Source organism: Malania oleifera, chromosome 1 (genome assembly GCF_029873635.1).
Source record: "Malania oleifera isolate guangnan ecotype guangnan chromosome 1, ASM2987363v1, whole genome shotgun sequence".
NCBI classification, from domain to species: domain Eukaryota; kingdom Viridiplantae; phylum Streptophyta; class Magnoliopsida; order Santalales; family Ximeniaceae; genus Malania; species Malania oleifera.
In genome coordinates this window covers 130,093,598-130,117,259 of record NC_080417.1, presented here as the reverse complement: position 1 = coordinate 130,117,259, position 23,662 = coordinate 130,093,598, and the positions used below count along the sequence as shown (strand labels likewise).

General features: G+C 35.9%; 2 protein-coding genes across 3 annotated transcripts; both read left to right on the top strand.

Moving 5' to 3' along the window:
• Window positions 1-3,152: 3,152 nt before the first annotated feature.
• LOC131146629 (uncharacterized) lies at window positions 3,153-17,400 on the top strand. Of its 2 annotated transcripts, none has more exons than XM_058096340.1 (5): window positions 3,153-3,351; window positions 7,791-8,200; window positions 8,291-8,361; window positions 8,734-8,771; window positions 10,631-11,196. In XM_058096340.1, exons 1-5 carry the CDS (start codon window positions 3,335-3,337, stop codon window positions 10,923-10,925), a joined length of 831 nt encoding a protein of 276 aa, XP_057952323.1. In that variant the 5' UTR covers window positions 3,153-3,334; the 3' UTR covers window positions 10,926-11,196. The 2 variants fall into 2 exon arrangements, with proteins under 2 accessions (XP_057952323.1, XP_057952332.1); XM_058096349.1 differs by lacking the exon at window positions 10,631-11,196 and adding an exon at window positions 17,033-17,400 and having other exon boundaries at window positions 3,239-3,351.
• A 1,454-nt stretch (window positions 17,401-18,854) lies between these two features.
• LOC131146622 (ABC transporter G family member 10) lies at window positions 18,855-20,711 on the top strand. The gene has a single exon (XM_058096329.1). It carries the CDS (start codon window positions 18,855-18,857, stop codon window positions 20,709-20,711), a length of 1,857 nt encoding a protein of 618 aa, XP_057952312.1.
• The last annotated feature ends 2,951 nt before the right edge of the window (window positions 20,712-23,662 follow it).

Below are 23,662 nucleotides of genomic sequence, written 5' to 3'. Positions count from 1 at the left end.
AAATTCTCACAAATATGTGTGAATTAAATCTAACAATTCTATATTTCTCTCAACACTTTTGTGGGACACTTTTGTTTTATTGTAGTAGACATGTCTATTAGCACCTGAGTTTGCCCACCACCTCAATACTGTGGACCATATTTATGTCTATAATCATTGTCACAAATGGTTCATCAACTATATTAGCTTGAGAATTCGACCCACAATTTTTAAATTTGCAAATTCAAGCAATATGCCCACTTTTTCCACAAACAAAGCAAATATTGTTGCTTTGTTTGTTTTGATTATAGAAGGTCCTTGGCTCCAATTATTTTGATTACAGTTGCCCCTATTTTTGCGAGGTCTATCATTATTTTTCATATTTTTCTTCTTAGGCTTTAATTGTGGGATTTTAGGAAAATGACCATCAGGCAAAGTAGTATGTTTGGAAGCAATTAAATTTACCTTTGTAGTATTACCATTATTAGCATTACTGTTACTTTCCTACATAAGCACATCTTTCCCTCTTGCCTCCTCCTTAACACGAATTTGAGTTATCAAGGTCTCAAGAGACATATCTTTCTGCTTGTGGCGCATGCTCTTTTGGAATTCTCTTTAGGATTGAGGTAAATTGTCAATGATTCCAGCCATAACAAGATTGTCTCCAATCTTTAGCCTTTGGATGTAACTTCCGCCACTTATCATCTGAAAATCTTGTGCTTGATCTACAACTGATTTTCCATCCACCATTTGATAGTGGAAAAATCGGCTAGCTACATATATCTTTGCCCTTACTTCCTTGGTATCATACTTATTTTGCAAAGTCTTTCAGATTTTCTTTGGGAATGAATAATTAGTCTTATAAAAGTCATATAAATGATTAGTGAGACAATTTAAAATATAAAATCAACATTTATATAATCCTTTTCATATTGTTCAAACTTTTCATGGTGGTTGACTAGCTCATCATCATTCATGTTATTCGTATTGATTTTGTTAGGATGCTTTTTTGGTAAGAACATAGGCAACCTTAAGGAGACTTAAGTAGAAGAGAACCTTACCTTACCATCCCTTGAAGTGGGTTCCTTTAAACCAAAAGGGCTTGTTAAGATCTCCAATATTTTCATTGGGCTTTTCAACTATAGTTTCCATATATATTTTTTTGAATCACCTTAAAAATTGTTAGGAAATATAGTACAACTATATATTAAAACTTAGATACAAATCAAACACAAATACGAATATAAACACGATTCTGAATAAGGTCGAGGCACGACTATTTCGCACTTTGAGGAGATTCAAGTCCTCTGAGGTTTTTTTCAGTTTAGCCCACGAACCGGTACAGTAAAACTTAACTTTAAATTGTCTCCCCCTATGATACAACAACCTGATTTGAATTGTAGGACTTAATCCAATTCTGCACAAATAGAAAAGTTCAAAACTTCACAAAGAACACCTTTCTTAAGTTGTCAAACTCTCAATACTTGAATTATAGGATAATATGATAATTAGTGATTTGAAGGGAATTGTATGTATAAGATGTATCTTAGAGCCAATGCCTTAGGGTAGATATAAACATACAAGACCTAAAAACAAGGTCGAATTGATATATTGAATTTAAGAAACAAAAACCAAAACCTAAATAAGTAGATATCTAACTCTAATGCAAGCTTTTTTTTTTTTTTTTCCAAAGATTTAAATAAATAAGAGTTTTACTTCAAGGTACTTGTCGTTTTCAAAGACTCAATTAACTAAAAATCTAAATCCAAGATACATACCCTTTCCAAGAACTTAATTGAATAAAGTCCAACTCCAAGATTATCAATCTTCTTTTATATATAATATTAAAATAAACTAACATCTTACAATTGAAAATCACATACTTGGATGATTTTTGTTGTATGATACCAAATTTTTATGAGTGATATTAATTATATTTCTAATCAAAGAATCATGGTTTTTATTTATTATCTGATCGAAACAAAATTATGGCAACAAATTTTTTCATGAAACTCAACAATTTGTTGAAATTAGTTAATTTTTCCCCATTCAATAAATTATAGCGTGTCAAAGGATTTTATAGCACTTTCGAAAATTTTTACTAATAACTTTTAAAAAAAAAAATCAAGAATAGTATTTTCAAAAATTAATTTCATCTAACGGTCTAGGGCTTTATATACCTTTTTTTAAAGGTAGGTAATTTTTAAAGGGATGTTAATTGTCCAACTTACCCACATTAAGAATTTATTTTAATCTTAAACTCCTCTAAGAAAAATGATAATATTTTAGGAATAATGGAAAATAGTATATCTTTTGGACTTAATTAATAGTATAGATATTTATTTTTCATTAATAAGTAATTTAGTTATATTTAATTCAATGCTCATTAATCAACTATTCGATTTAAAATACAAAATACAATGTAGATTTTTCAAGATCACCTATACTCTTTAACTTGAGCAAATATACAAGCATTATGATAAAAATGATAGATATGGCAAAAAAAAATCTCAGCATCTTCTGTACCCATTGAATTATTTTGAATAAAATAGAAGTTATATCTAGAGATAGAATGCCAATATATATTTCATCTTGCCTTTTTATTAGGATAAAAGACACTCACTTTACATGAGATTTGATAAGAAAACAAAGACCTAAATTTTAAAAATGCCATAGACCTAAGAGAAATTCTTAAAATTCTTTAAACCTTAGGGAAGATTATCATCTTTTTGCTAGATTTCTTATCAATGTTTTTTGTCCTTTTAATTATAACCTGATCTTATTTACCATAAAGATTAATCTCCTTTCAACTTTCAACATATATAAAGAGAGAATAAATTATGATTTTGTTTTTATTATGAAAGGAACGACTTAAGTAAAAATGTTGAATTAATTTTCTACTTTTAAAAAAACTAGTTGGGAGGATAAGAAAATACAACTTACCTAAAGTTTGAGATAGATTGAAAGAAATTTTAAAATTTTTAAAACTTTATTCACTTCGACAAAAAAGTATGAACTTTCATAAACTTCTTTGATGTTGAACTAAAAGATACAAACTGTATCTCTTAATATTTAGCAAAATCATAAATTTAAAGGGAGGTTATACATAACTATGTTATAAATTAAATTTTAAGAAAAACATGCAGAATTTTTAAAATTTTATGGGAGTGGCATTTTTTTTTTTAAATAATAATTTAATTCTGCTAAATTTTAATCTTAAACATTCTTGTCTGTATAGGTCGGGGTGTTTTGGGGGGCGTTGGGCAAACGGGGAGAATTGGGTGAGAATTAGGAAGCTGCAATCCAATCAATTTTCCTGTCCATCTGAAGGCGCCACCATTCATCAATCTTTCAAATGCCACACCTTCATTTGTAAGTCTCTCTCTCTCTCTCTCTCTCTCTCTCTCTCTCTCTCTCTCTCTCACTGTTCTTCTCTCATTCCATTATTGTTCTTGAATTAATGGCACTTGCCCATTTAGCGAAAGTTCCCTTAAACTCTCCTTCTCTGTGTGCGGGTGTGTGTGTGTGTGTGTTTTTTTTTTTTTTTTAATAAGTAGAGTTTTAATAGGTATTCCTTCTTCATTTTGACGTAATATTGTCTAAACTGCTGCTTACTTGAGCATCACAGTGACTGTTTTATGTTCTAATTGGTGGTAGAGAAGTGGGAAATGAAAATTAAGTTATAATTTTGACATTTTCCATTGTTTGGGACCTCTAAGAAATAGGAGTTTAGCTATTTGTCTTGGTAGCAGGGTGAACATTCCCCCGTTTTTCTTTTGGAAACCCCAAACAGCATGAGGCATATGGTTCAAAGTTCTAATTTTTTTTTTCGCTAATTTTTTTTAGCGACCAAACGGAGGGCTCAAGAGTATTATCCTTATGCTGTGATTTTAGGTTGATTTTTCCTGTATCTACCCATGGAATTTAACCATATGGGGTTAATAATACCAGTGAGAAACACAAGTTATTAATTGCTGGAATTGTTTTGAAGTTTTTGGAAAATAGCTTTCATTTTTCATTTTTAGTTTTATTAACAATCACAAAATTGTCACCAATTCTCTAACATTTATATGAATAACTTAGTATACAACAACAACAACAACAACAACAACAACAACAACAAGCCCTAGTATGTAATTAAAAAAGGTTTGGAGTTCTCTTACATGAATGTTAGAAAATTGAAAAAAAGGCGGCATTTTGCAATTTTTTTTTTGGAATCTAGAAATGGAAAATGAACTCTTTGTCACAACTAAGTTTTTAAGATTTCCCTTCTATATGACTTCAGAATTGTATAGAAATAAGGAATTGCATATATACATCAAAGTAAAATTTTTTGCATTGCATATTGTTTGTGACAGTGAAGCAGTAGGTAACACTGTTGTACACGTTAGTACAAGACAACTCACAAAAATCTCTTTTAAGGAGGGGTTGTGGGAACTCTTCCTCCTTGGTCCACCCATTGGTGCATGTTCACTAAGTGAGCTTATTGTGTCAAGCAACACAGGCCTGGTGCTTCCCAGTCACTGGCAAGCCAGATATACAAAATGTCAACCTTTGACATTCAAGATGTACAACTTGTCAAGCTGTTACATTCTCACACACTTAGCTTGGTTGGTGCCCTTATCGATGGTGGGTTAAGTGTCCTAGACAAGGTATTAGCAGGTCTTCTTTGCCCCCCCTTTTTACAGAATTTGAATCCCTTGTTTGATGACCTTCTGCATCCTCTTGTGTGCATGTGTCCAGTCTCTCTCCACCAATTTGTTGATATAATTTTATCCTAGCCAAATAACTTGCAATTGTGCCATCCAAAGGGTCTTCTAACCATTCCACCCATGCTGCTTCCTGTGCTGCCTTGATGTACTGGGGAATAGTTTCACTTGTAGTTGATTACACAACTGGTTCCCACTACAAGAAATTTATATTGTACCCATTATTGGGTTACAATATCTGCCAAAGCACACAAGGCTAGGGAGAGTCAAGACATCTTCCCCACTTCTTCTGTGAACTCCTGTTTTGCACTGTAGAGTCTGTAGTTTTCCATTGCTTAATTGTGCTACGTGCAGTATCCTCAAAGAAACCTCCCACTGTACAGTATTAATGCAGTCTCTTTAGATGCCTCGACACATGTCCAAGTTCCACACAATAAAGCCATCATACTCACCCAATGACAAAATTGAAATACTCATGCCTTAAAATGCAATTTGTGCCATCTTATATGCACAAATTCATGCTCGTAATGACTGTTGAAGGCTAAATAAACATCTCACAAAATGTGGACTAGCCCACTGTTCTTCCATGGTTCTCAAATCAAATCAGGACACTCTACATTGAGCTTTCTTTATATATATATATATATATATATATATATATATATATATATATATGTCTTTGCCAACTACCCTTGCTATTGCCATTCTCTAGAATGCTCTAAATTGAGCTCACCTAATGCTGTTCCAGTACCTGTGTCATATGCCTTAATCCCAAGACAGCTAACTATTCAGCATTATCATTGAAATGGGCTCTCCTTCTTGGGTGTACAATCATCTGGCCAAATTGCATCCAATCTTGCACTGGTGTGGCAACCCAACTATCTAGTATTGGAGCTAAACCTAAGTCAATCCAACAGAATATCCAAGACCTTTTGACAATTGTGGACAATAAATGGACGGCACACAAAGTGGGGCTATAATGGATCCAACACTTAACCTGCCTGCACGGTGGAAGTTATGTGGCATACTGGGCCAAAGGGGTCTATACAATTCATATCACTGGTTATGAAGCTTCCAACATCCATGGAGACTTATGAGGTAAGCTCACCCCTTGGTTGCTTGCCAGGGTAGCTTACATAGTGCATCATCCACAAAGCATGGTCCCCAGCTCTCAAAAAGTTTATTGTCTGTTTTAAATAAACAGAGAATTGGCTTCTTACATTTAAATCTATCTGTTATTTTCTTGTACTTCTTCGAATGAACTGGGCATGAAGCATCATGATAAAATTTTCTTTTTACTTGCATGCTATTGCCAGCAAAACCTTTGCTGTTTACTGTCACTTGTGAATGCTTATCATTCTCTTCGCCTCCAACCTCAACCTTACCTCATAAAGCAACCTACTTAATTATATGTGATATCATTTTTTTAAGACTTGAATTTATTTTATTTGTTAGTTAGAATGTATTTTGTGTTTCTTTTCCAGTAACTAATAATCTCAAAAGATTTTTCTGATTAACTATTAGGTAACAGATTTATTAATACACCTTGAAACGAATTTGATTTTTCAAAAAATTTACTAATACTTCAATAGTGAGAACTTATTAAATGTTAATTATTAGAGAGATGATTGTATTTTACCCTTCTAAGCCACAGTTTCTTTAGAGTGTTTATGAAAGTATGGTGAAAATTTTACTTATAGGCTGTCATCAATTGGACGTTAAAAAGAATGGAGTTTCTTGCATATAAGTCCGTTAGTAAAAAATTTTTAGGTTCTGAATAAATACATGGTGATATGAAAAATGAAATGAAAATGGGTCCCAAATTGTAGAATATTTAGTAACAATGTTTGAACTTGATGGTTTTAGAGTGAATCTTAATACTATTCAGACATCAGAAAACTGTTTTGTAGGTAGTTTAGACAGAAAAACTTTTAAAATATATTGAGTAAGAAAAGCTCATCAAGTTGATGTGGTGGTCACCCTATATTCAATGGCACCTTTTTTTTTTTTACCTTTTTGGTCATTACTTTTTCCCTCTCATGCTAAGATAGCATAAGAATGTAATGAAACCATACAGAAAGAAGCATACATGTATGTAAGTTAAATGCTCAGATGATTCCATCAACGAGCATGACCGATAGTGTTTCTTGGGTGCTGTTAAAGTGTTTTGGATTTTAAGTCTGCCAATGTAGGATTTAAGTATGTCTCAAGCTACAATGCGCAAATTTTTTTTCTGAGTAACCAGAAGGCAGAAGGAAGTCCTTTCTTTTGAATTCCACCAGGAAGGGATTGAGGAGAGTTACGCCCCCCCTTTTTTGTGTATCCCAGCTGTTAGGCCTGCATTCATGAGTTATGTATGTGCGTATGTGTGTACTTGAACTATTGATTAGTTATGTCCTATGCTTTTGAATAATTAATTTATCAATTGTACTTGGAAAAAAAATTGCGAAAGGGCATCACTACTCACTAGGTTGATATTTTGATGAATTTCATGGTTTGTAAACATGTTAGTTATTTCTCTCTTTATTCATGGACAAGTTGTTTAAATGACCTATCCAATAATGCATTCATTTGAATGATTTATCCTGCCTTACCAATTGGAGTGACTCTGCTATTTATGGCATTTTAGTGAATTCCTGGAAAGACAGGAAGCACACAGTTGTTTCTCTTCTCTTGAATTCCTGGCTCATAATTGAATTCTGGTAATTTGTTTGGATGATTAATCCTGTCCTGCATTGAAGGAAACACGCAAAGATATATCAAATTTTCATGTACGAATAAATTTGTGCAGATTGTACATGGCAATAGGTTGGTATAAATATATTTTTGATGAGTAGTTTGAATGTTGATGAGTGACTCTGCAGCAGGGTGGTTCCTTCTTGTTTTTAGGGATAAAGTAAATTTTTTTTTTTTCCGGTGTGAGCCTTTATCTGATTGTAAGGCTGTTACACCCAAACTTGAAACATCATGGGTGAAACAGCCTCTGCAAATGTCAAGGCAAGATTATGTACCTCTTGCCCTCCCTAAACCCTCAATATTGTGTGGGAGGTTTGTTCATAGGGTATTTCTTTCTCCTTAATCTTGAATTTGAAATTTTATCAGGAGATTGTCTGCTTTGCACCCGCCTCTCATTCCAGACATCCTTTTACGCCCCCATTTTGATGCGGTATTGGGATGCGCAGATTATCAATCAAACATGATGCAATCTAATCTTCACAAGTCCCTTTGCAAGATCATGTCTCCATCATCTGTCTTTATTCGTTCATGCAGTGGTGTTCCTTCTCTGACAGCAGTGCCAATTAGTACTGATGCTGGAGAGACATCAGAAGTTGGCAAGCATTACCAATTGGACTTTAGGACAGATTTTCCTGAGAAAACTCTGAACAACGAGGTTCAATTAGAGGATTATTTTGGGTCTGACATGTCTTACAGGGAAATTCAAAAAAGAAGAAAGATAGGCCTAGCAAACAAAGGGAGAGTCCCGTGGAATAAAGGCAGAACTCATGGTGCTGGTAACTCCTTTTCTTTTTTCTTTTTTCTTTTTTAATTTTTATTATATATCTTTGAGCTTTTAACGTGCGTCCTGGTTGTTAATTCTTAAGATCTTATTATGCATGTAGAGACTTGTGAACTGATAAAACTGAGAACAATAGAAGCGTTGAAAGACCCTAAGGTGAAGTAAAGTAAGAATCAGTCAATATTTTTACATCATTTTTTTTACATTTTCTTTTCTGTTTAATCCACATGGATATTGTTGAATAAATCAGTAACAATCAAGTGGGAGGACTGTTTAGCAAATTTTGGTTTTATACATGGTTCCTCATGTTTATTGTTTGCAATGTTATTGCAATTTATAACTCAAACAAAAGGTTTTTCATGTATCATGTCCTCCTTTCATTCTTTCTTTTTCTTTTTATCTTTCTTTCTTCTCATCATCATCATCATTACTATTACATGAGTATTGAGCACTGAATAAGAAGCTTTTGTATTCTTTATCACTCCCTTGGTTCTTCTTGAGGACACTTTTTCCCTTTGCATCTTTCAGGTTAGAAAAAAGATGTCTGAATTCTCCTATGCACATAGGTACTTTTATTATCTCCTTCTTGTAGAAGAATCACTTGTGCATGCAATACTCATATTTGTGGTGTTATTGCACAATTTGTACTCTACCGAAATGGTAAACTGCACTCCCTGTATGTCCTCAAGCCTCAAGGGTACCATGTGCTGCTAAAATCAGGATTGAGAAGTAAAATAGTGGGTCATTTTAAGGTTACAAAGTGCATGTTTGAGTGAAGTTTTGGTTATAAACTTGCATCTAGCCCAAGTGTACCAAGAATGTAGCGTTTGAACCAAACTTTAGTCACATCAGAAGAATTGAATTTATGCACAGAAGCTTGTAACTATTGATATGCATGTGTTTGAAAGCAAAAATAATTGGCTTCCAATTGTTTTTAGATTAAAATTATAGTTCCCCAAAGGGTGCATGGCTTGACGGATCAGAATCTATACATTTTTCTCTGTTCATAGTAAGAAAATGCGGCATTCCATGATGGAGTTTGTCTTTTAAAATGGGATCCAAAATATTGTCCAAACATGCAACTTCTGGTTCCTAATTGCATGATTGGCAAAAAGAATGATGATTATTCGCTTAGGATGCATGTCATATTTTCAGCAATTTTCCTAATGAGGTCACTATTAAAATGAGAGTTACTGTTAGGGATGAGAATTTGTACATTATCTGTGTCTGTGGTGGGCAGCCATATCTTGATGGAATCATTTTAAATTGAGATTTCGAAATGTTGTCCAAACATGGTATTCTTGTTAATTACACGAGTGCCAGAAAAATGGTGATTACTTGCTTAGGATATGTGTCTTGTTTTAAGGAATTTTCCTAACAAGAACATTAATTAGAACTAGGTTACTGTTGGTGGTTGTGATGCCAAAAAAACACTAGCACATGCCAAGGTGGACCTTTGAATCTCTCTGAAAGATGATGACTTCATATTGTGCAGTACTTCACTGGTTATGCATAGTACATTATTTATTTATTTATTTATTTTTGGAGTGGAGGGGGGGGGAACACAATTATAACTATTTGTTCATTGAGTATGGTTTCTGATGGACCTTTGAGTTAAAAATAAAAAATGATGCTAAGTGTCCCTAGGCACTCTTGGGTCCTTGGCATAGTTATAAAACCTAGACCACTCAGGCTGGATCAAACTGGAATATGGTAAGACTGGTTCTTTAATGGGTTCAGATATTGTAGAAAACTAGATTTAAGTAAACCGGGGGTCAAAGTTGATGAAATCAGGCAATGCGGAATAGCCTGGTCAGATTTAATTGACTGGTGGGTTTGTCCTGGTCCCTCCAACAAGAAATAATGCCACTGTTCCTGAGTAGAATTGAAACCCAAACCTGGCGGAAGCAGAGGAAGAGTAACCACTACACCCTTTCAAGAGGATAAAATTATTATTGAAACATATCATATACACAACATTGTTCGCATATACATTAAACCTTATACGTGTATATGGATCAATCAAACCGTTAACTTGCTTATCCATAGTTAAAACTTTAGTTGAATTAATTGTTTTCTTACTACAGTCTAATATTTGTACAATTATTAATAATAACAATAAGTTTTAAGAATATTTTAACAATAATAGAAATACTATCCTAGATGTTGCTATTAGTTATTTTTGTTTCTAATTGACTAGAAAGTGTTATGGGTAGCAATCTGTTGTTTTTGTTGTGTGTCATCACGATAATATCACCTTTTCAACTTTGACCCACTAATTTGACAACCTGACCAACTACTTGGTTATTCGTCTGGATTTTAAAACCATGGCGCCTTAATAAATTTTTTCCTGCTGAAGTCAATACCATGTCAAGCAAGTTATTTCTCCCAGCATAAGTTTGGAGTTGAACCCTGATTCTTGCAGTGAACAGAGCGAGGCGAGGATACAGTCTTCGCTAAGACGTATTTGGGGACAGCGTTTGAAGTGGAAGTGGTTAAGGGAGAGGCTCTATTTTTCATGGATGGAAAGTATTGCAGATGCAGCCAAGAAAGGGGGAACTGATCAACAAGAGCTAGAGTGGGATAGCTATGATAAATTAAAAGAGGAGATGGCTGTCCAACAGCTTCAGTGGGTTGCAGACAAGGCAAAGGAAATGGCTGAGCAGAGAGCGGGGACAAGAGTGCAAGCAAGAGCAAAAAAGCTGGCAAAACTTCATTAGAAAATAAAAGAGCGGGAGCAGAAGGCAATGGCAAGAAGAGAAACAAAGATAGGCACGCAGGAAATTGAAGGAAGAAATAGAAGAGCCAGTTGTAGAAGGGTTAGAACTCGAGGCAAAACTAACAAGGTACAAAGTGTCAAAGTATTGTGTGAATGGCCGAATGGTTTGGCCTTGAGTTTTGTATATTATATATAGACTTTACAAGAATGCTATACTAAGTTCTAGCATGATTCTAGCCCTATACATGTAAACTATAATCTGTTAAGCCCTATACTGTAAACTAAATATATGCTAACTGTACATAATAATGAATGGAGAAATAAGGAAATAATTGTGGGCTGAAATAAGGAAATAAATCTTTTGCTGTTTGCTGTTCCGTTGATAGCCCCCCTCAAATTGATGCGGGTTGATCAACAAGCATTAATTTGCTACTTAGGAAGCAATGTCAATGACGAGTGAGAGCCTTGGTGAAGATATCAACAATTTGTAATTCAGTGGAAATATATGGAAGAGTGATAACATGAGCTTCAAATGCTTCACGGATAGATCGACTTCAATATGCTTTGTGCGCTCATTATAGACAGGGTTGACTGTGATCTGGATAGCACTTGTATTATCAGCATGTAGAGGTGTAGGATCGGTCTCGGAAAGATCTAGCTCAGCTAGAAAACCTCGAAGCCAAATAATTTTAGAACAAGCAGGAGACATCGCCTGGTATTCAGATTTTGTCGATGACTTAGAAACTCTGTCTTGCTTCTTACTCTTCCAAGAGATCAATGCATCACCTAAGAACACACACCAACCAGTGATGGAGCGATGTGTATCCACACAACTAGCCCAATCAGCATCGCTATAAGCACCAAGACGAGTAGAATTGCCTGTAGGGAAGAATAAACCACGGCTAGAAGTGCCCTGAACATAGCGTATGATCCTACGAACAACAACCAAATGAAGATGATGAGGAGTCTGAAGAAACTGGCTGACTTGCTGTATAGCAAATGAAATGTCCGGTCTAGTAATGGTGAGATATGCAAGACTACCTATCAACTTCTGGTAGAAACTGGGATCAGCAAGTAAGTCACCCTCCTCTTTGCGAATTTTGACATTTAATTCCATGGGGGTATCAACAGAAGTACCCTCCTGAAGGCCAGCTATAGCCACCAAGTCACTAGCATACTTATGTTGATTGAGTGAAATACCAGAGGGATTACGATTCATCTCAAGACCAAGAAAATATGTGAGAGACTCAAGATCTTTCATATGAAAGGACTCTGAGAGATGAGTTTTGTGTTGAGCAAGTAAAGCAGAATCGGAACTAGTAATCACAGTATCATCAACATAAACCAAAAGAACAACAATACCTATGTCTGATTTTCAAAGAAACAATGAAGTGTCATACTTGCTTTACTTGGGTGAAAATTGTAATAAAGTGGTGCAAAATTTATCAAACCAGGTCCTCGGAGCTTGTTTGAGACCATAAAGAGAGCTATGAAGCTTACACACATGTGAAATCGGAGAGGGAAACAAGCCCGAAGATGGCTTCATATAAATACACTCTTTAAGATCCCTATGAAGAAAAGCATTCTTGACATTCATTTGATGTAGTGACCAATCACTAGAAGCAGCAATAGCTAGAATCGTACGAACAGTAGTCATCTTAGCCACAGGAGCAAAGGTCTCTTCATAATTGACACCATATTCCTGATTATTCCTAAGCACAACAAGTCGAGCTTTGTAACAATCTAGACTTCCATCAGATTGGACCTTGATTGAGTAAACCTGTTTACAACCTAGAGGAACAATGGTGGGAGGACACGGCTCAATGTCCCAGGTGTGATTGGCCTCTAGAGCGGCAATTTCTTCTTGCATAGCTTGTCACCAACAATCATGCTGGACAACTTGTGAGTAGGATGTGGGAATATCTAAATTGGAGAATGCAACAGTAAGAGCTGAAACAGAATTGCCAAAATTGGAAGAGGAAAATCCATATCTATCTAGGGGTACAGACACTCAAGGAGAGCGACGTACCAAAGGCTCTAAAGGTGCTGCAACTAACTGAATTTGGAGCGTGGTAGGATTAGATATCAGATGAGCCATTGGAAGAGAATGTGGGCGAGAGCATCGCGTATACATAATACCTGGTTTAAAATGAGAATTGACTTGATGAGGATTTGAGAACTGCTCCTCAAAGGAGGGGAGAATCATAGTAGAAGAGGAGGGTATGGAGGACATAGGAAAGAAATGTTGATTTTTAAAGAAAATAACATTCCTAGAAATGCGTGTACGATTTAATGTAGGATCATAGCAAACAAATCCCTTTTGACACACATTATATCCCAAGAATGCACATTGAATGGATTGAGTAGATAATTTACGTCACTCATGAGGAGGTAAATGAACAAAACATACACAACCAAAGGTACGGTGGTTATCGTAACTAGGTTGCTTAGCAAATAAGCGGAAATAGGGAGACTCCATGAGTAGGACTTGAGAAGGTAAACGATTAATCAAGTAAGTAGCAGTTTTCAGAGCCTCAACCTAGAACAAGGATGGAACAGAGGATTCCAACAAGAGAGTACGTACCACATCTAGGAGATGATGATTTTTGCGTTCGGCTACTCCATTCTGTTGAGGAGTAGCGGGATATGAACGTTGATGAATAATATCTTTAGAAGCCAAAAATGCCCGAAATTCAGTAGACAAATATTCACCACCAGAATCTGTGCGTAATGTCTTAACAGAAGCAGAAAATTGATTGTCAACATACGCTAAAAACTCAATGAAAGTATGAAAAACCTCAAATTTAGAGCGAAGAAAATAGATCTAAGTAAATCTGCTATGATCATCAATGAAAGTCATTTAGTATTTAAATTTTTCATGTGAACTAACTGGGGAAGGTCCCCAAACATGACTATGGATATGATCAAAGCACTGAGAAGCTCTACTAGTATGCAAAGGGAAGGGAAGAGTTTTGCCTTTACCAAGTTTGCAAGAAGTGCACTCAAGAGATAAAAAAGAACATTCTTTACTACCATGTAAACCAAAGTTCAATACATGAGATAAGATCTGATTATTGAGATGACCTAAACGGCGATGTCACACCATACTAAGATCTGAAACATTATTATGAGCAAAAGACTTGATAGAAGAAACTGGAGAAAGTGCTAGAACAAGAAAAAGTAGTGCAAACAAGCGCCCCACTTTAGGTCCCTTCGCGATCGGCTCTCCTATTACTTGGTCCTGCACAACATAACCATCGCCAGAAAAATTAATAGCACAATTGTTATCAACTAATTGACCAACAGAAATAAGATTTGTGGAAAGCCGAGAAGCAAGAAACACATCAGCGAACTTAGAAGAGGCATCTTCGATAGAAGCTATTGGCAAAGAATTGCCATTGGCAGTCTGAATAGAAGATTGACCAGCGTAGGGCCGAACATAACACGTAGTAGTGGTATTATTTGTCATGTGATTAGAGGCACCCGAGTCCACATACCAGAGTTTAGTAGAATTGTTACCTTGGAGCCCCATTGTTGATAATGCCGAAATTAGCATCTGTTGCATCATTTTGGGAGTGCAGTAATTCGCTATAGGAGGTGCAGGAACAGAGGAGTCATTTGAAGAAGAGCTAGGGGCCGCAAAAGTCACTGTGGGGGGTACAATAACAGAAGCCTGTAATGCCTGGGCCTGACGATTTTGTGGGCGGATACGATAGTCTTTGATAATGCGACCCTTCTTGCAATAAGAGCAGTATTTCTTGAAACAATTAGCAACGATATGCCCAAATTCTTTGCAGCAAAAACACTGCAAGTTGCTAGAATGCGTAGGCAGTCCTCGTCGTTGAGCAACATAAGCCACAGGGACGGACCCTGAACTACCATGAGATTGAGCTAGAGTAACTTGAGTACTAAGCCGTTGTTCTTCACGAAGTAACTCACCAAAACAAACATCAAGAGAAGGAACATGAGAGCGATTCAGTAGAGAAGAGCGAACAGATTCGTACTATGGGAGGAGTTTCATAAGAAACTTATCACGACGACTAGTTTCGTGAAGACGCTGAATAATGGGAAGAGAGGCAATAGGAAGATCCGCGGTAATCAGATCAGAATATTCGTTCCAAAGAGTCAGAAACGCTGAATAATAGTCTTGGATGGATTGATTGTCATGTTGAAACATGGCAATTGCGTGCTCTAATTGAAAACGACGGGCACTGTTTTTAAATAAGTCCACATGGATTGAGCGGTGCGATAAGGTTGCAAGTTGGGAACAATATATGGCTCAACTGAGCCAAGAAGCCAAGACATAATCCGAGCATCAAGCACAGCCCATGAAGGACAAGTTGCTTTATCTTTGGCATCAAGCACAACCCATGAAGGACAAGCCGCTGAATCCTTGGATTTATCAGGATTGGGTGCACAATCCGTGCCATCAATATGACCCCAAAGATCTTTTCTCTTCAGGAAAAGTTCAAATTGAAAAGCCCATGTAGAATTATTGTTGCCCATGAACTTGGCACACACAGGTGCGGAGTCCATGCTAAAGAAAAGAGAAAATCGAGAAGCCCCAAAAAAAAAAAGACTGCCGAAACAAAAACTCTATCAGAAAATCGAGAAGCCCAAAAATAAATCAACACAGGTTCAAAGAAAACCAAGATCAACTTGCCTGCACTTAAAAATAAATCTTGAACTAAGAAACCTGCTGCGCCGAGAATCACAAGGACAGAGAAGCACTAGAAACAGCAACAGAAAGAACCAAGATCAACCTTCTTGCACTAAAAAATAAATCTTGAACCAAGAAACAGCACCAGAAAGCCGTTCTGATCGACCTGCCTGCACTAAAAATAAATCGCAAACCAAGAAACCTGTTGTGCCGAGAATCACAAGGACAGAGAAGCACCGGAACAGCAACAGAAAGCTGTTCCGACTGCCACTCAGCCACGGAAATACAGAAAAACAGAGAACCAAAAAAATTCTAGAAGAGAATAGACCCACAACAGCCATAGAAATGAGAGACACCTCCGAAACTGAGAAGACCAAAAAAAAAAAAAAAATTCGAGGAGGAAAAAAATTAGCTGTCAGCAGGCTCTGATACGATGTCAAAGCATTGTGTGAATGGTCGAATGGTTTGGCCTTGAGTTTTGTATATTATATATAGACTCTATAAGAATGCTATACATGGAAAGTAAATAAGTTCTAACATGATTCTAGGCCTATACATGTAAACTATAATCTGTCAAGCCCTATACATGTAAACTAAATATATGATAAATAAGGAGATAATTGTGTGCTGAAATAAGGAAAGAAATTTTTTGCTGTTTGCTGTTCCATTGACACAAAGCACATGGCAGTACCCATGTGGGCCTAAACTTATATAGCACACAGAAATGGTGCAATCACTGAATTATGTGCAGTATTTTAACATTAATCTATAATGTTGTTGAATGCTGCTGCTGCTGCTGCTGCTGCTGCTGTTTTACCCTCTGTCTTGTCCTATTTAACGATTTGTTTGTTTTCTTTAGATCCACAAAAATAAATTCATAAATGGCCAAATTTGTTCTGGAGTGAAGGTGGTGATGCTCAATCATCCGGGGCTGGAGAAACTTGATTTAGAGTTCATAAAGAAAGAAAAAAGATGAAGGGAAGTGTCATTCGCAGATCATATTCATGCTGCCAAGGACAGAAGGGTAGAATTAGCTGCATCTGATAAGAAAATGGAATAGCAAGCATAATTTCTACTGTTTCAACAACTAAAAACATAGCTTGTGTCTGGAGATACAGGTGACCTCCCTTCACCAATCCTAGTCCTTGACATCTCTATTTGTACTCTTATGATTTGTTCAACTTCCAAATGACGAACAACTTTAAATTTTAAAATGATTTTCAACCTGGTGGAAGTTATAAATTCTTGCTTTTATGTTTATTTGGCAGTCAAAAACTTTTACCCTATGTTTGGAGGGATCTTGGATTGGATAACATGTAATATAAAATTATATTGAAATTTATTTAAATTCACCCAAATTCAAATTTAAGGTCCGAAATCAATGCTCTTAAGCACAGCATTAATTCATCCGTACTGAATCCCTATCTTCTTTTGTGTCACCATTTTAGCCAAGGAAAGGGCAGTTGGGCTTGGTCTGCACTCTGCTCAGTGATGGTGGAACAATTTGAAGAATCTGCTGAGACTGTCTTTCTAATCAATATGCTATCAAACTTAAAGGACAATCAAGAGTTTGTACCAGCTATATGGGTGCTGCCCTGATCTTATACTGACCATCTTTTGGAGCTTTAGAATATATCTTTATTCCATTTTTCTGCAATCATTTCAAAGGCTCCTATACCTGTTTAAAAAATGGTTCTGAGGGATTTGTGGATAATGTGTATGAGCATGTTAATGCAAACACAGTGCAATTACTAAGGCCCTGTTTGGATCAAAGGAAGAAGTGGAAAATAAGAGAAATAAGTGGTGTAATTTTTTATTTTTTTCTGTCTCTCAAATATTATAAAAAAATAAAAAATTAATTAATTATGAATGAAAATCAAGAAAACTTAAGGCTCCATTTGAAGCTTAGAAAATATTAGGAAAATGAAAATGTCAAAGAATCCGCCATTTCATGTCTGGTTATCAAGAAAAGTGAAAAAGAAAATAAAAAATATGCCAAATTTATCAATAAAATTTTAATTTTATACATACTTAACATTTAGTTTTTCTTAATTTTTAGTCATATTAAAACAAACTTTCATTTTCTTTTATTTTCCTTGATATTCAAATGTTTAAAAAAAAAAAAAAAGAATTCGTGATCATATTTTCATTTTTTTGCAATTCTAAAATTTTAATCGTTTATGAAATTCCTACTTTTAGTAATAGGATGGTTATAACAAAAGCATTTAATAGTTAATATAATCTAACTACCTGGACATGGGAAACATTGATTACTTATGTGCACATTGACAAGAAACATTGATGTGAAATCAAACAATACCTTTAGTCATCAATTCCAATTCATTTTCATTTTCATTCTCTTTCGTTTTCATAATTAGAATTAATACTTCTAAAATTAAAATTATAAATTCTAACTGCCTTATGACACTTATTATTTATATTTAAATAAAATAAAATAGTAGTTGCATTACAAATTCAAGATATAAACTTCATACTTTCAATCACAAAATTAGGTTGGTATAGAAATTTAATTTATTGATCTCTCTCTCTCTCTCTCTCTCACACACACACACACACACATCCTATAGATAATCTATTACCAAATACTGGGCATAGAAAAATGTATGTCCAATAAACAATCTATAACTAGTTACGTGGAATAACTCATATACATACCATAAATAAGCAATTCAAAAGTAATTCTAATAATTTCTTTGGGTTATATTTGCAACTTAAAAAATATTAAGAAAAGAAAAGAAAAGAAAAGAAAAATATAAATGAATATACTTTACCTGCCCCAATTTGACGTCAAAGAGCATGGACATTAGCGTGGACATCAGGCAGTCCATGTCACTGGGTCATCATTTTAGCATAGCAAAAACTCAAAACTGCAGTATTGCTGGGAGCAAAGCTGGTGAGGCAACCAACACCAACCCTGCTCAGTCAATATGCAGCTCACCTGAAAAGCTTCACATACATGCAACCCTCTTCATTTTCTTCCTGTCTTCTTGAAGTTTAGTTTCCAAACTTCACCAAAACCCCATTTGTCCAAAGTGATAATGTACAGAAATTAAACCAAAACCAAGTCAAGCCCAGGACTAAACTGCCAAAGCCTATGTGTGCCATTCTTAAATTGACTTTGTGGCCTATCTAGCATTATAGAAAAGAGCCAGTTTGGTGTGTTAGCTTATCTTCTTCTCATCCCTTTAATTTTCACATCTTCCACATACCAAAGTGTGTTTCTTCACACTCTTTCCTCACTCTCTCCCAATGGAATTGCCGGTAAAGGCGCCGGTTCCCGGCCACCGGAAAACCCCTTGTAAGATAGAAGCCAAAAATCTGTCCTACAAGTTGTGCAGCAGCTGGATTGATGGATTGAATTTTATGTCCTGCATTCAGACACAAAAGAGAGCTCCAAAGTTCATTTTGAAGGACATAAGCTGCAGAGCTATGCCTGGGGAGATCACAGCAATTGCAGGTCCTAGTGGTGCAGGAAAAAGCACACTGCTGGAAATTCTCGCAGGAAAGATACCGCCAAGCAATGTCATTGGTCAGGTTCTTGTCAATGATCAAACTATGGATGCTAAAAGTTTTCGGAGGATTTCGGGATATGTTACCCAAGATGATGCTCTATTCCCTCTTCTCACTGTTGAAGAAACACTTACATATAGTGCTCTTCTAAGGCTGCCTGGTGGGCGAAAAGAGGCCACCAAAAGGGTGAGAGTGCTGATGAAGGAGCTTGGGTTGGATCACGTGGCGAGTTCGAGGATTGGTGGGGGATCGAATCGAGGAATTTCGGGTGGGGAAAGGAGAAGGGTTTCGATTGGAGTTGATTTAGTTCATGATCCTGATGTCATTTTGATTGATGAACCGACATCAGGATTGGATTCAGCATCTGCTGTCCATATAGTCTCATTGCTTAAAACAATGGTTGTTAATCAAAGTAAAACTATTGTTCTAACAATCCATCAACCGGGTTTCCGAATCCTTGAGCAGTTTGATCAAATTGTTTTGCTCTCAAATGGGTTTGTTCTTCACTGTGGATCATTGAATCTTCTTGAAGAGAGGCTTAGGTTTGCCGGTCATTGCATTCCTCGGCATGTCAATGTGCTTGAATTTGCCATTGATGTTACAAGCAGCTTGGTCTTCCAAACATGGGAAACTCTCACCCACCAGCATTACAAGGGCAAAAAGGATGCTGATGAAAACAAAACAGATGATGAAATGAGAATCCAATGCTGCACTAATATGAAGGAAAAGCTCCTTTTCTACCCAAATTCCCAATTTGAAGAAGTTCAGATTCTAGGACAGAGATTTTGCAACAACATATTTAGAACCAAGCAACTGTTTGCTGCAAGAATAATACAGGCACTAGTAGCCGGATTGGTACTCGGGACTATATTCCTGAATGTGGGCAATGATGCAGGAAAGGTTGCTTTACAAACCCGACTGGGGTTTTTCGCATTCAGCCTCACCTTTTTACTGTCTTCCACAACAGAAGGCCTGCCAATTTTCTTGCAAGAGAGAAGAATTTTAATGAGGGAGACTTCCAGAGGAGCCTATAGAGTATCCTCTTATGTTCTAGCAAACACACTGATCTTCCTTCCTTTTCTCTTGTTGGTCAGTCTTCTCTACACCACGCCAGTTTACTGGCTGGTAGGACTAAGGAAAGGCATTGATGGTTTTCTGTACTTCTCTCTGATAGTATGGATGGTCATGCTGATGGCGAATTCTTTCGTAGCGAGTTTCAGTGCTCTCGTACCGAACTTCATCATGGGGACATCAGTAATTGCAGGCTTCATGGGATCTTTCTTCCTCTTCTCCGGTTATTTTATATCGAAAAACAACATACCCAGTTATTGGATTTTCATGCATTACTTGAGTCTGTTTAAGTACCCATTTGAGTGTTTTATGATAAATGAATTTGGAGGAGAGCAAGGGAAGAGAAGATGCATAGAGAGTGCAGGAGTGGAGTGCAAATTATATGGGGATGGATTCTTGAGGCAGCAAGGCCTGAAAGTGTCACAGAAATGGAGCAATTTAGCTGTGATGTTGGGTTTCATCGTTGGGTACAGAGTACTTTGTTTTTTGATTCTGTGGTACAGATGTTACAGAACCAAAAATTAGGTAACACTTCATAAAAAATAGGCAGAAAAATTTGTTTCACTTTCATTTTATCTCCATTGCCCATTTTTCTTGGGAAAATACAGCTGATTTAACTTTCTTTATACATAATTTCATTATTTGGAACAAGCAAAGTCTGCGTAATATAGATCCATCGTGGTCCGCCCCTTTCCGGGACCTTGCATATGCGGGAGCTTTGTGCACCGGGCTGCCTTTTTTTTTTTAAATGTTCTTTTTACATTAGATTTCTTATTGGAATAAAGCTTTTAGTTTGTTGGTTGAGGGCTTGCCCATGCATGCTTCATCATCCTTTCCATAAAATTATTTGAACTCAAACTCACTCATTAATCCAAATCTTTCTATCAATTGGTCATCACTTGCTCCTATCAGGCACAGAAAAATGAAAAAGGCACAGATAAAATCAAATGCCAAAAATGGAATGAATTCATTTCAAACCCAAACATTAGGTAGTGTTTGGCATGACTTCGAGCCTCCTAGGTATATCAAACAGGACTTCATGCACTAAAAGTTCGTTTTTCTTTAGATAAGTCAATTGCTCTTTTAAAAAATTTCTGAGAAACCCTTTAGTCTGTCCCAAAATTTCATTGCCTATGCCTTCTTTTCAATCCATGAACGATGTTCGTAAACAATTTTGAATTTTCAAAAGTGACCAAATTAAAATCTTATGAAATTACATTAATATATATTGATTATTTGATGCTCCAAAAATAAAAAATAAATCCACGCTGCAATGGTTATTTAATTGAAAACTTAGTTGCCTATTAAATTTTTTCTTTGAATAATGTCCTCCTCAAGTCGAAAAGAATTAGAGTTTTGTTCGAGTCATGAAAAATAATATCTGCAAGTATTATGGTAGAACTGCACATATGATATTTAAAAATTTTAAATATGAATATTTCTTGTACTGTCATTGAATATATTTTATGTTATATTTGAAAAAAAATATTTCTTATCAATCAAAGTCGAGCAAAAACTTTCTTAAATCTAGTAAAAAAAAAAAAATCTGGCCAACCAATAATTATATTAATGATTGCATTATAATGGAAAAACAGAGAATAAAATTTAATGCAAGAACTTTTCGAAACCAATATGTAATAATGAATAAAAACCCATTAAAAATATATGACTAATAAGTAGCCAATAAGATCGAAATATAAAAAATTTCAACTGATAAACATTTAGTTTAAAATTTTAGAAGTATTAAAACTCATAGAACGAAGTTTGGCACCTCCTCAAAATATATCCTTAACATTTTGAATTGTATATACAACATGCACGCATGTGTATAAACCTAATTGCCATTGTTTTTTTAATTAAAAAATTGAATAAATTTATGCCAATCAATCAGATATCCTATTTTGAATTTGCTTGGATTTCCTTTCAAGAGGCACATTTCAACCAATAATCATGCGCATATGTATATTTATTTGGTTCGATAAGTTTTTGCAAAAGAAAATAAGACATATGTTCAAGCAAAAAAATTATATATTAGCAAACCCTTGAGATTTAAAAAATGACGTTGCATTTTTGTGATTCTTGAAATTGTTGAAGATTAAACTTGACGGTGGGACGGTGGTAGCAAAACTTGACGGTAGCAGCTCCACCAACCTAACCATTTATGTTGAAATTATTAAGTTGTAGACAACCTACTCCACCTACCAGCCCACCTCCGTTGAAGTTAATTCCCACTTATTGGTCTAGCAATTACTATAAATAGATGTGTGTGTGTGTGTGTGTGTGTGTGTGTGATGTAATATGTGGTGTAGAGAGAGATATTAACCAGTGAAAGTATAGAGATTTTGTATTTTGAATTCTCCTCTGTAATTTTCAGATTTTATTGAAATTGAAAGAGTTGTTTGCAATTGAGTGTAATTTCTCACTGAGTTCAATCACAACCAGTGATTGAGTGAGTCTCCTTCAACTATCAGTGGTATTAGAGCGTCTAGGTTCGCTGAAATTCGCCAAAAAGAGGTGAACGTAGGAAATTCAAAATTTTTTGTTAGATTCAAAGTTGCTTGAAATCCAAAATTGAGTATAGCATTATGAAATTCACGTCGAGACGAGTTCAACGGTGAAAACCGCATCTCAAACGGAGTCTGAGAGTCTCAACACGCGCAGACAGACGAAACAACGTGCTTCACGCGCCGACGAAAGAGCTAACCGGCAACCTCACGCTTCGCACGTGCCTTCACGCGTCGTCTTTGCCCGACTGATGTGATTCGACTCGGAAACCTGATCCAAAACCCGACCCAACAACCAACAACCCGGATCCAGACCCTCGAGCACGACCCGACCCGGCTAATCGACCAACGTCCAGTCGCCGACACATGGCACGCCCATATTCCGCCACGTGGTGTAACGATAATCACTAACGTCGTCAATCTACGTTAAGTCAGACCGGCCCAGTTAAACCAATCCAGAATTTTTTTTAGCCAGTTCAGTGATTTTTAAACTGGTTCTTTGCAACCCAAAATTGGTTCTTAAAGTTTTTCGACCTTCTAAACACATTGGTGGTATCGGATTTGGCAAAATCTATCCCCATCACTCTGTTTTTTGATATATTAAATCTAATGGCTAACGGTACTGCACAAGTGGTTATTCCAAAGTTAACAAAGGAGAACTATGACAATTTGTCTATTCAAATGAGGGCCCTATTAGGTGCTCAGGATGTCATGAACATTGTTGAAGATGGATACAGAGAAGCCCCATCAAAAGAAGCCGAAGCATCTATGTCCGATGCTCAAAGAACGATATCGTGAGCCGATTGAAAGAAGGATTGCAAAGCGAAGTCCATAATCTACCAAGGCCTTGACGAGGTTACGTTCGAAATCATCGCCTCCACCAAGACATTCAAAGAAGTTTGAGAACATAGAGATCCAAAAATTATAATAATTAAATAATAAAGAGAAAGGAAAATTAAAAGGAGATAAAAC

Excerpts from the sequence above, each read along its gene's own strand:
- LOC131146629 (XM_058096340.1), top strand. Across the intron at positions 8,201-8,290 it reads AGGCAGAACTCATGGTGCTG|ATCTTATTATGCATGTAGAG; the intron begins GTAACTCCTTTT and ends TTAATTCTTAAG. Across the intron at positions 8,772-10,630 it reads GAATTCTCCTATGCACATAG|TGAACAGAGCGAGGCGAGGA; the intron begins GTACTTTTATTA and ends TGATTCTTGCAG.
- LOC131146622 (XM_058096329.1), top strand. The coding sequence starts at position 18,855 with ATGGAATTGCCGGTAAAGGCGCCGGTTCCCGGCCACCGGAAAACCCCT.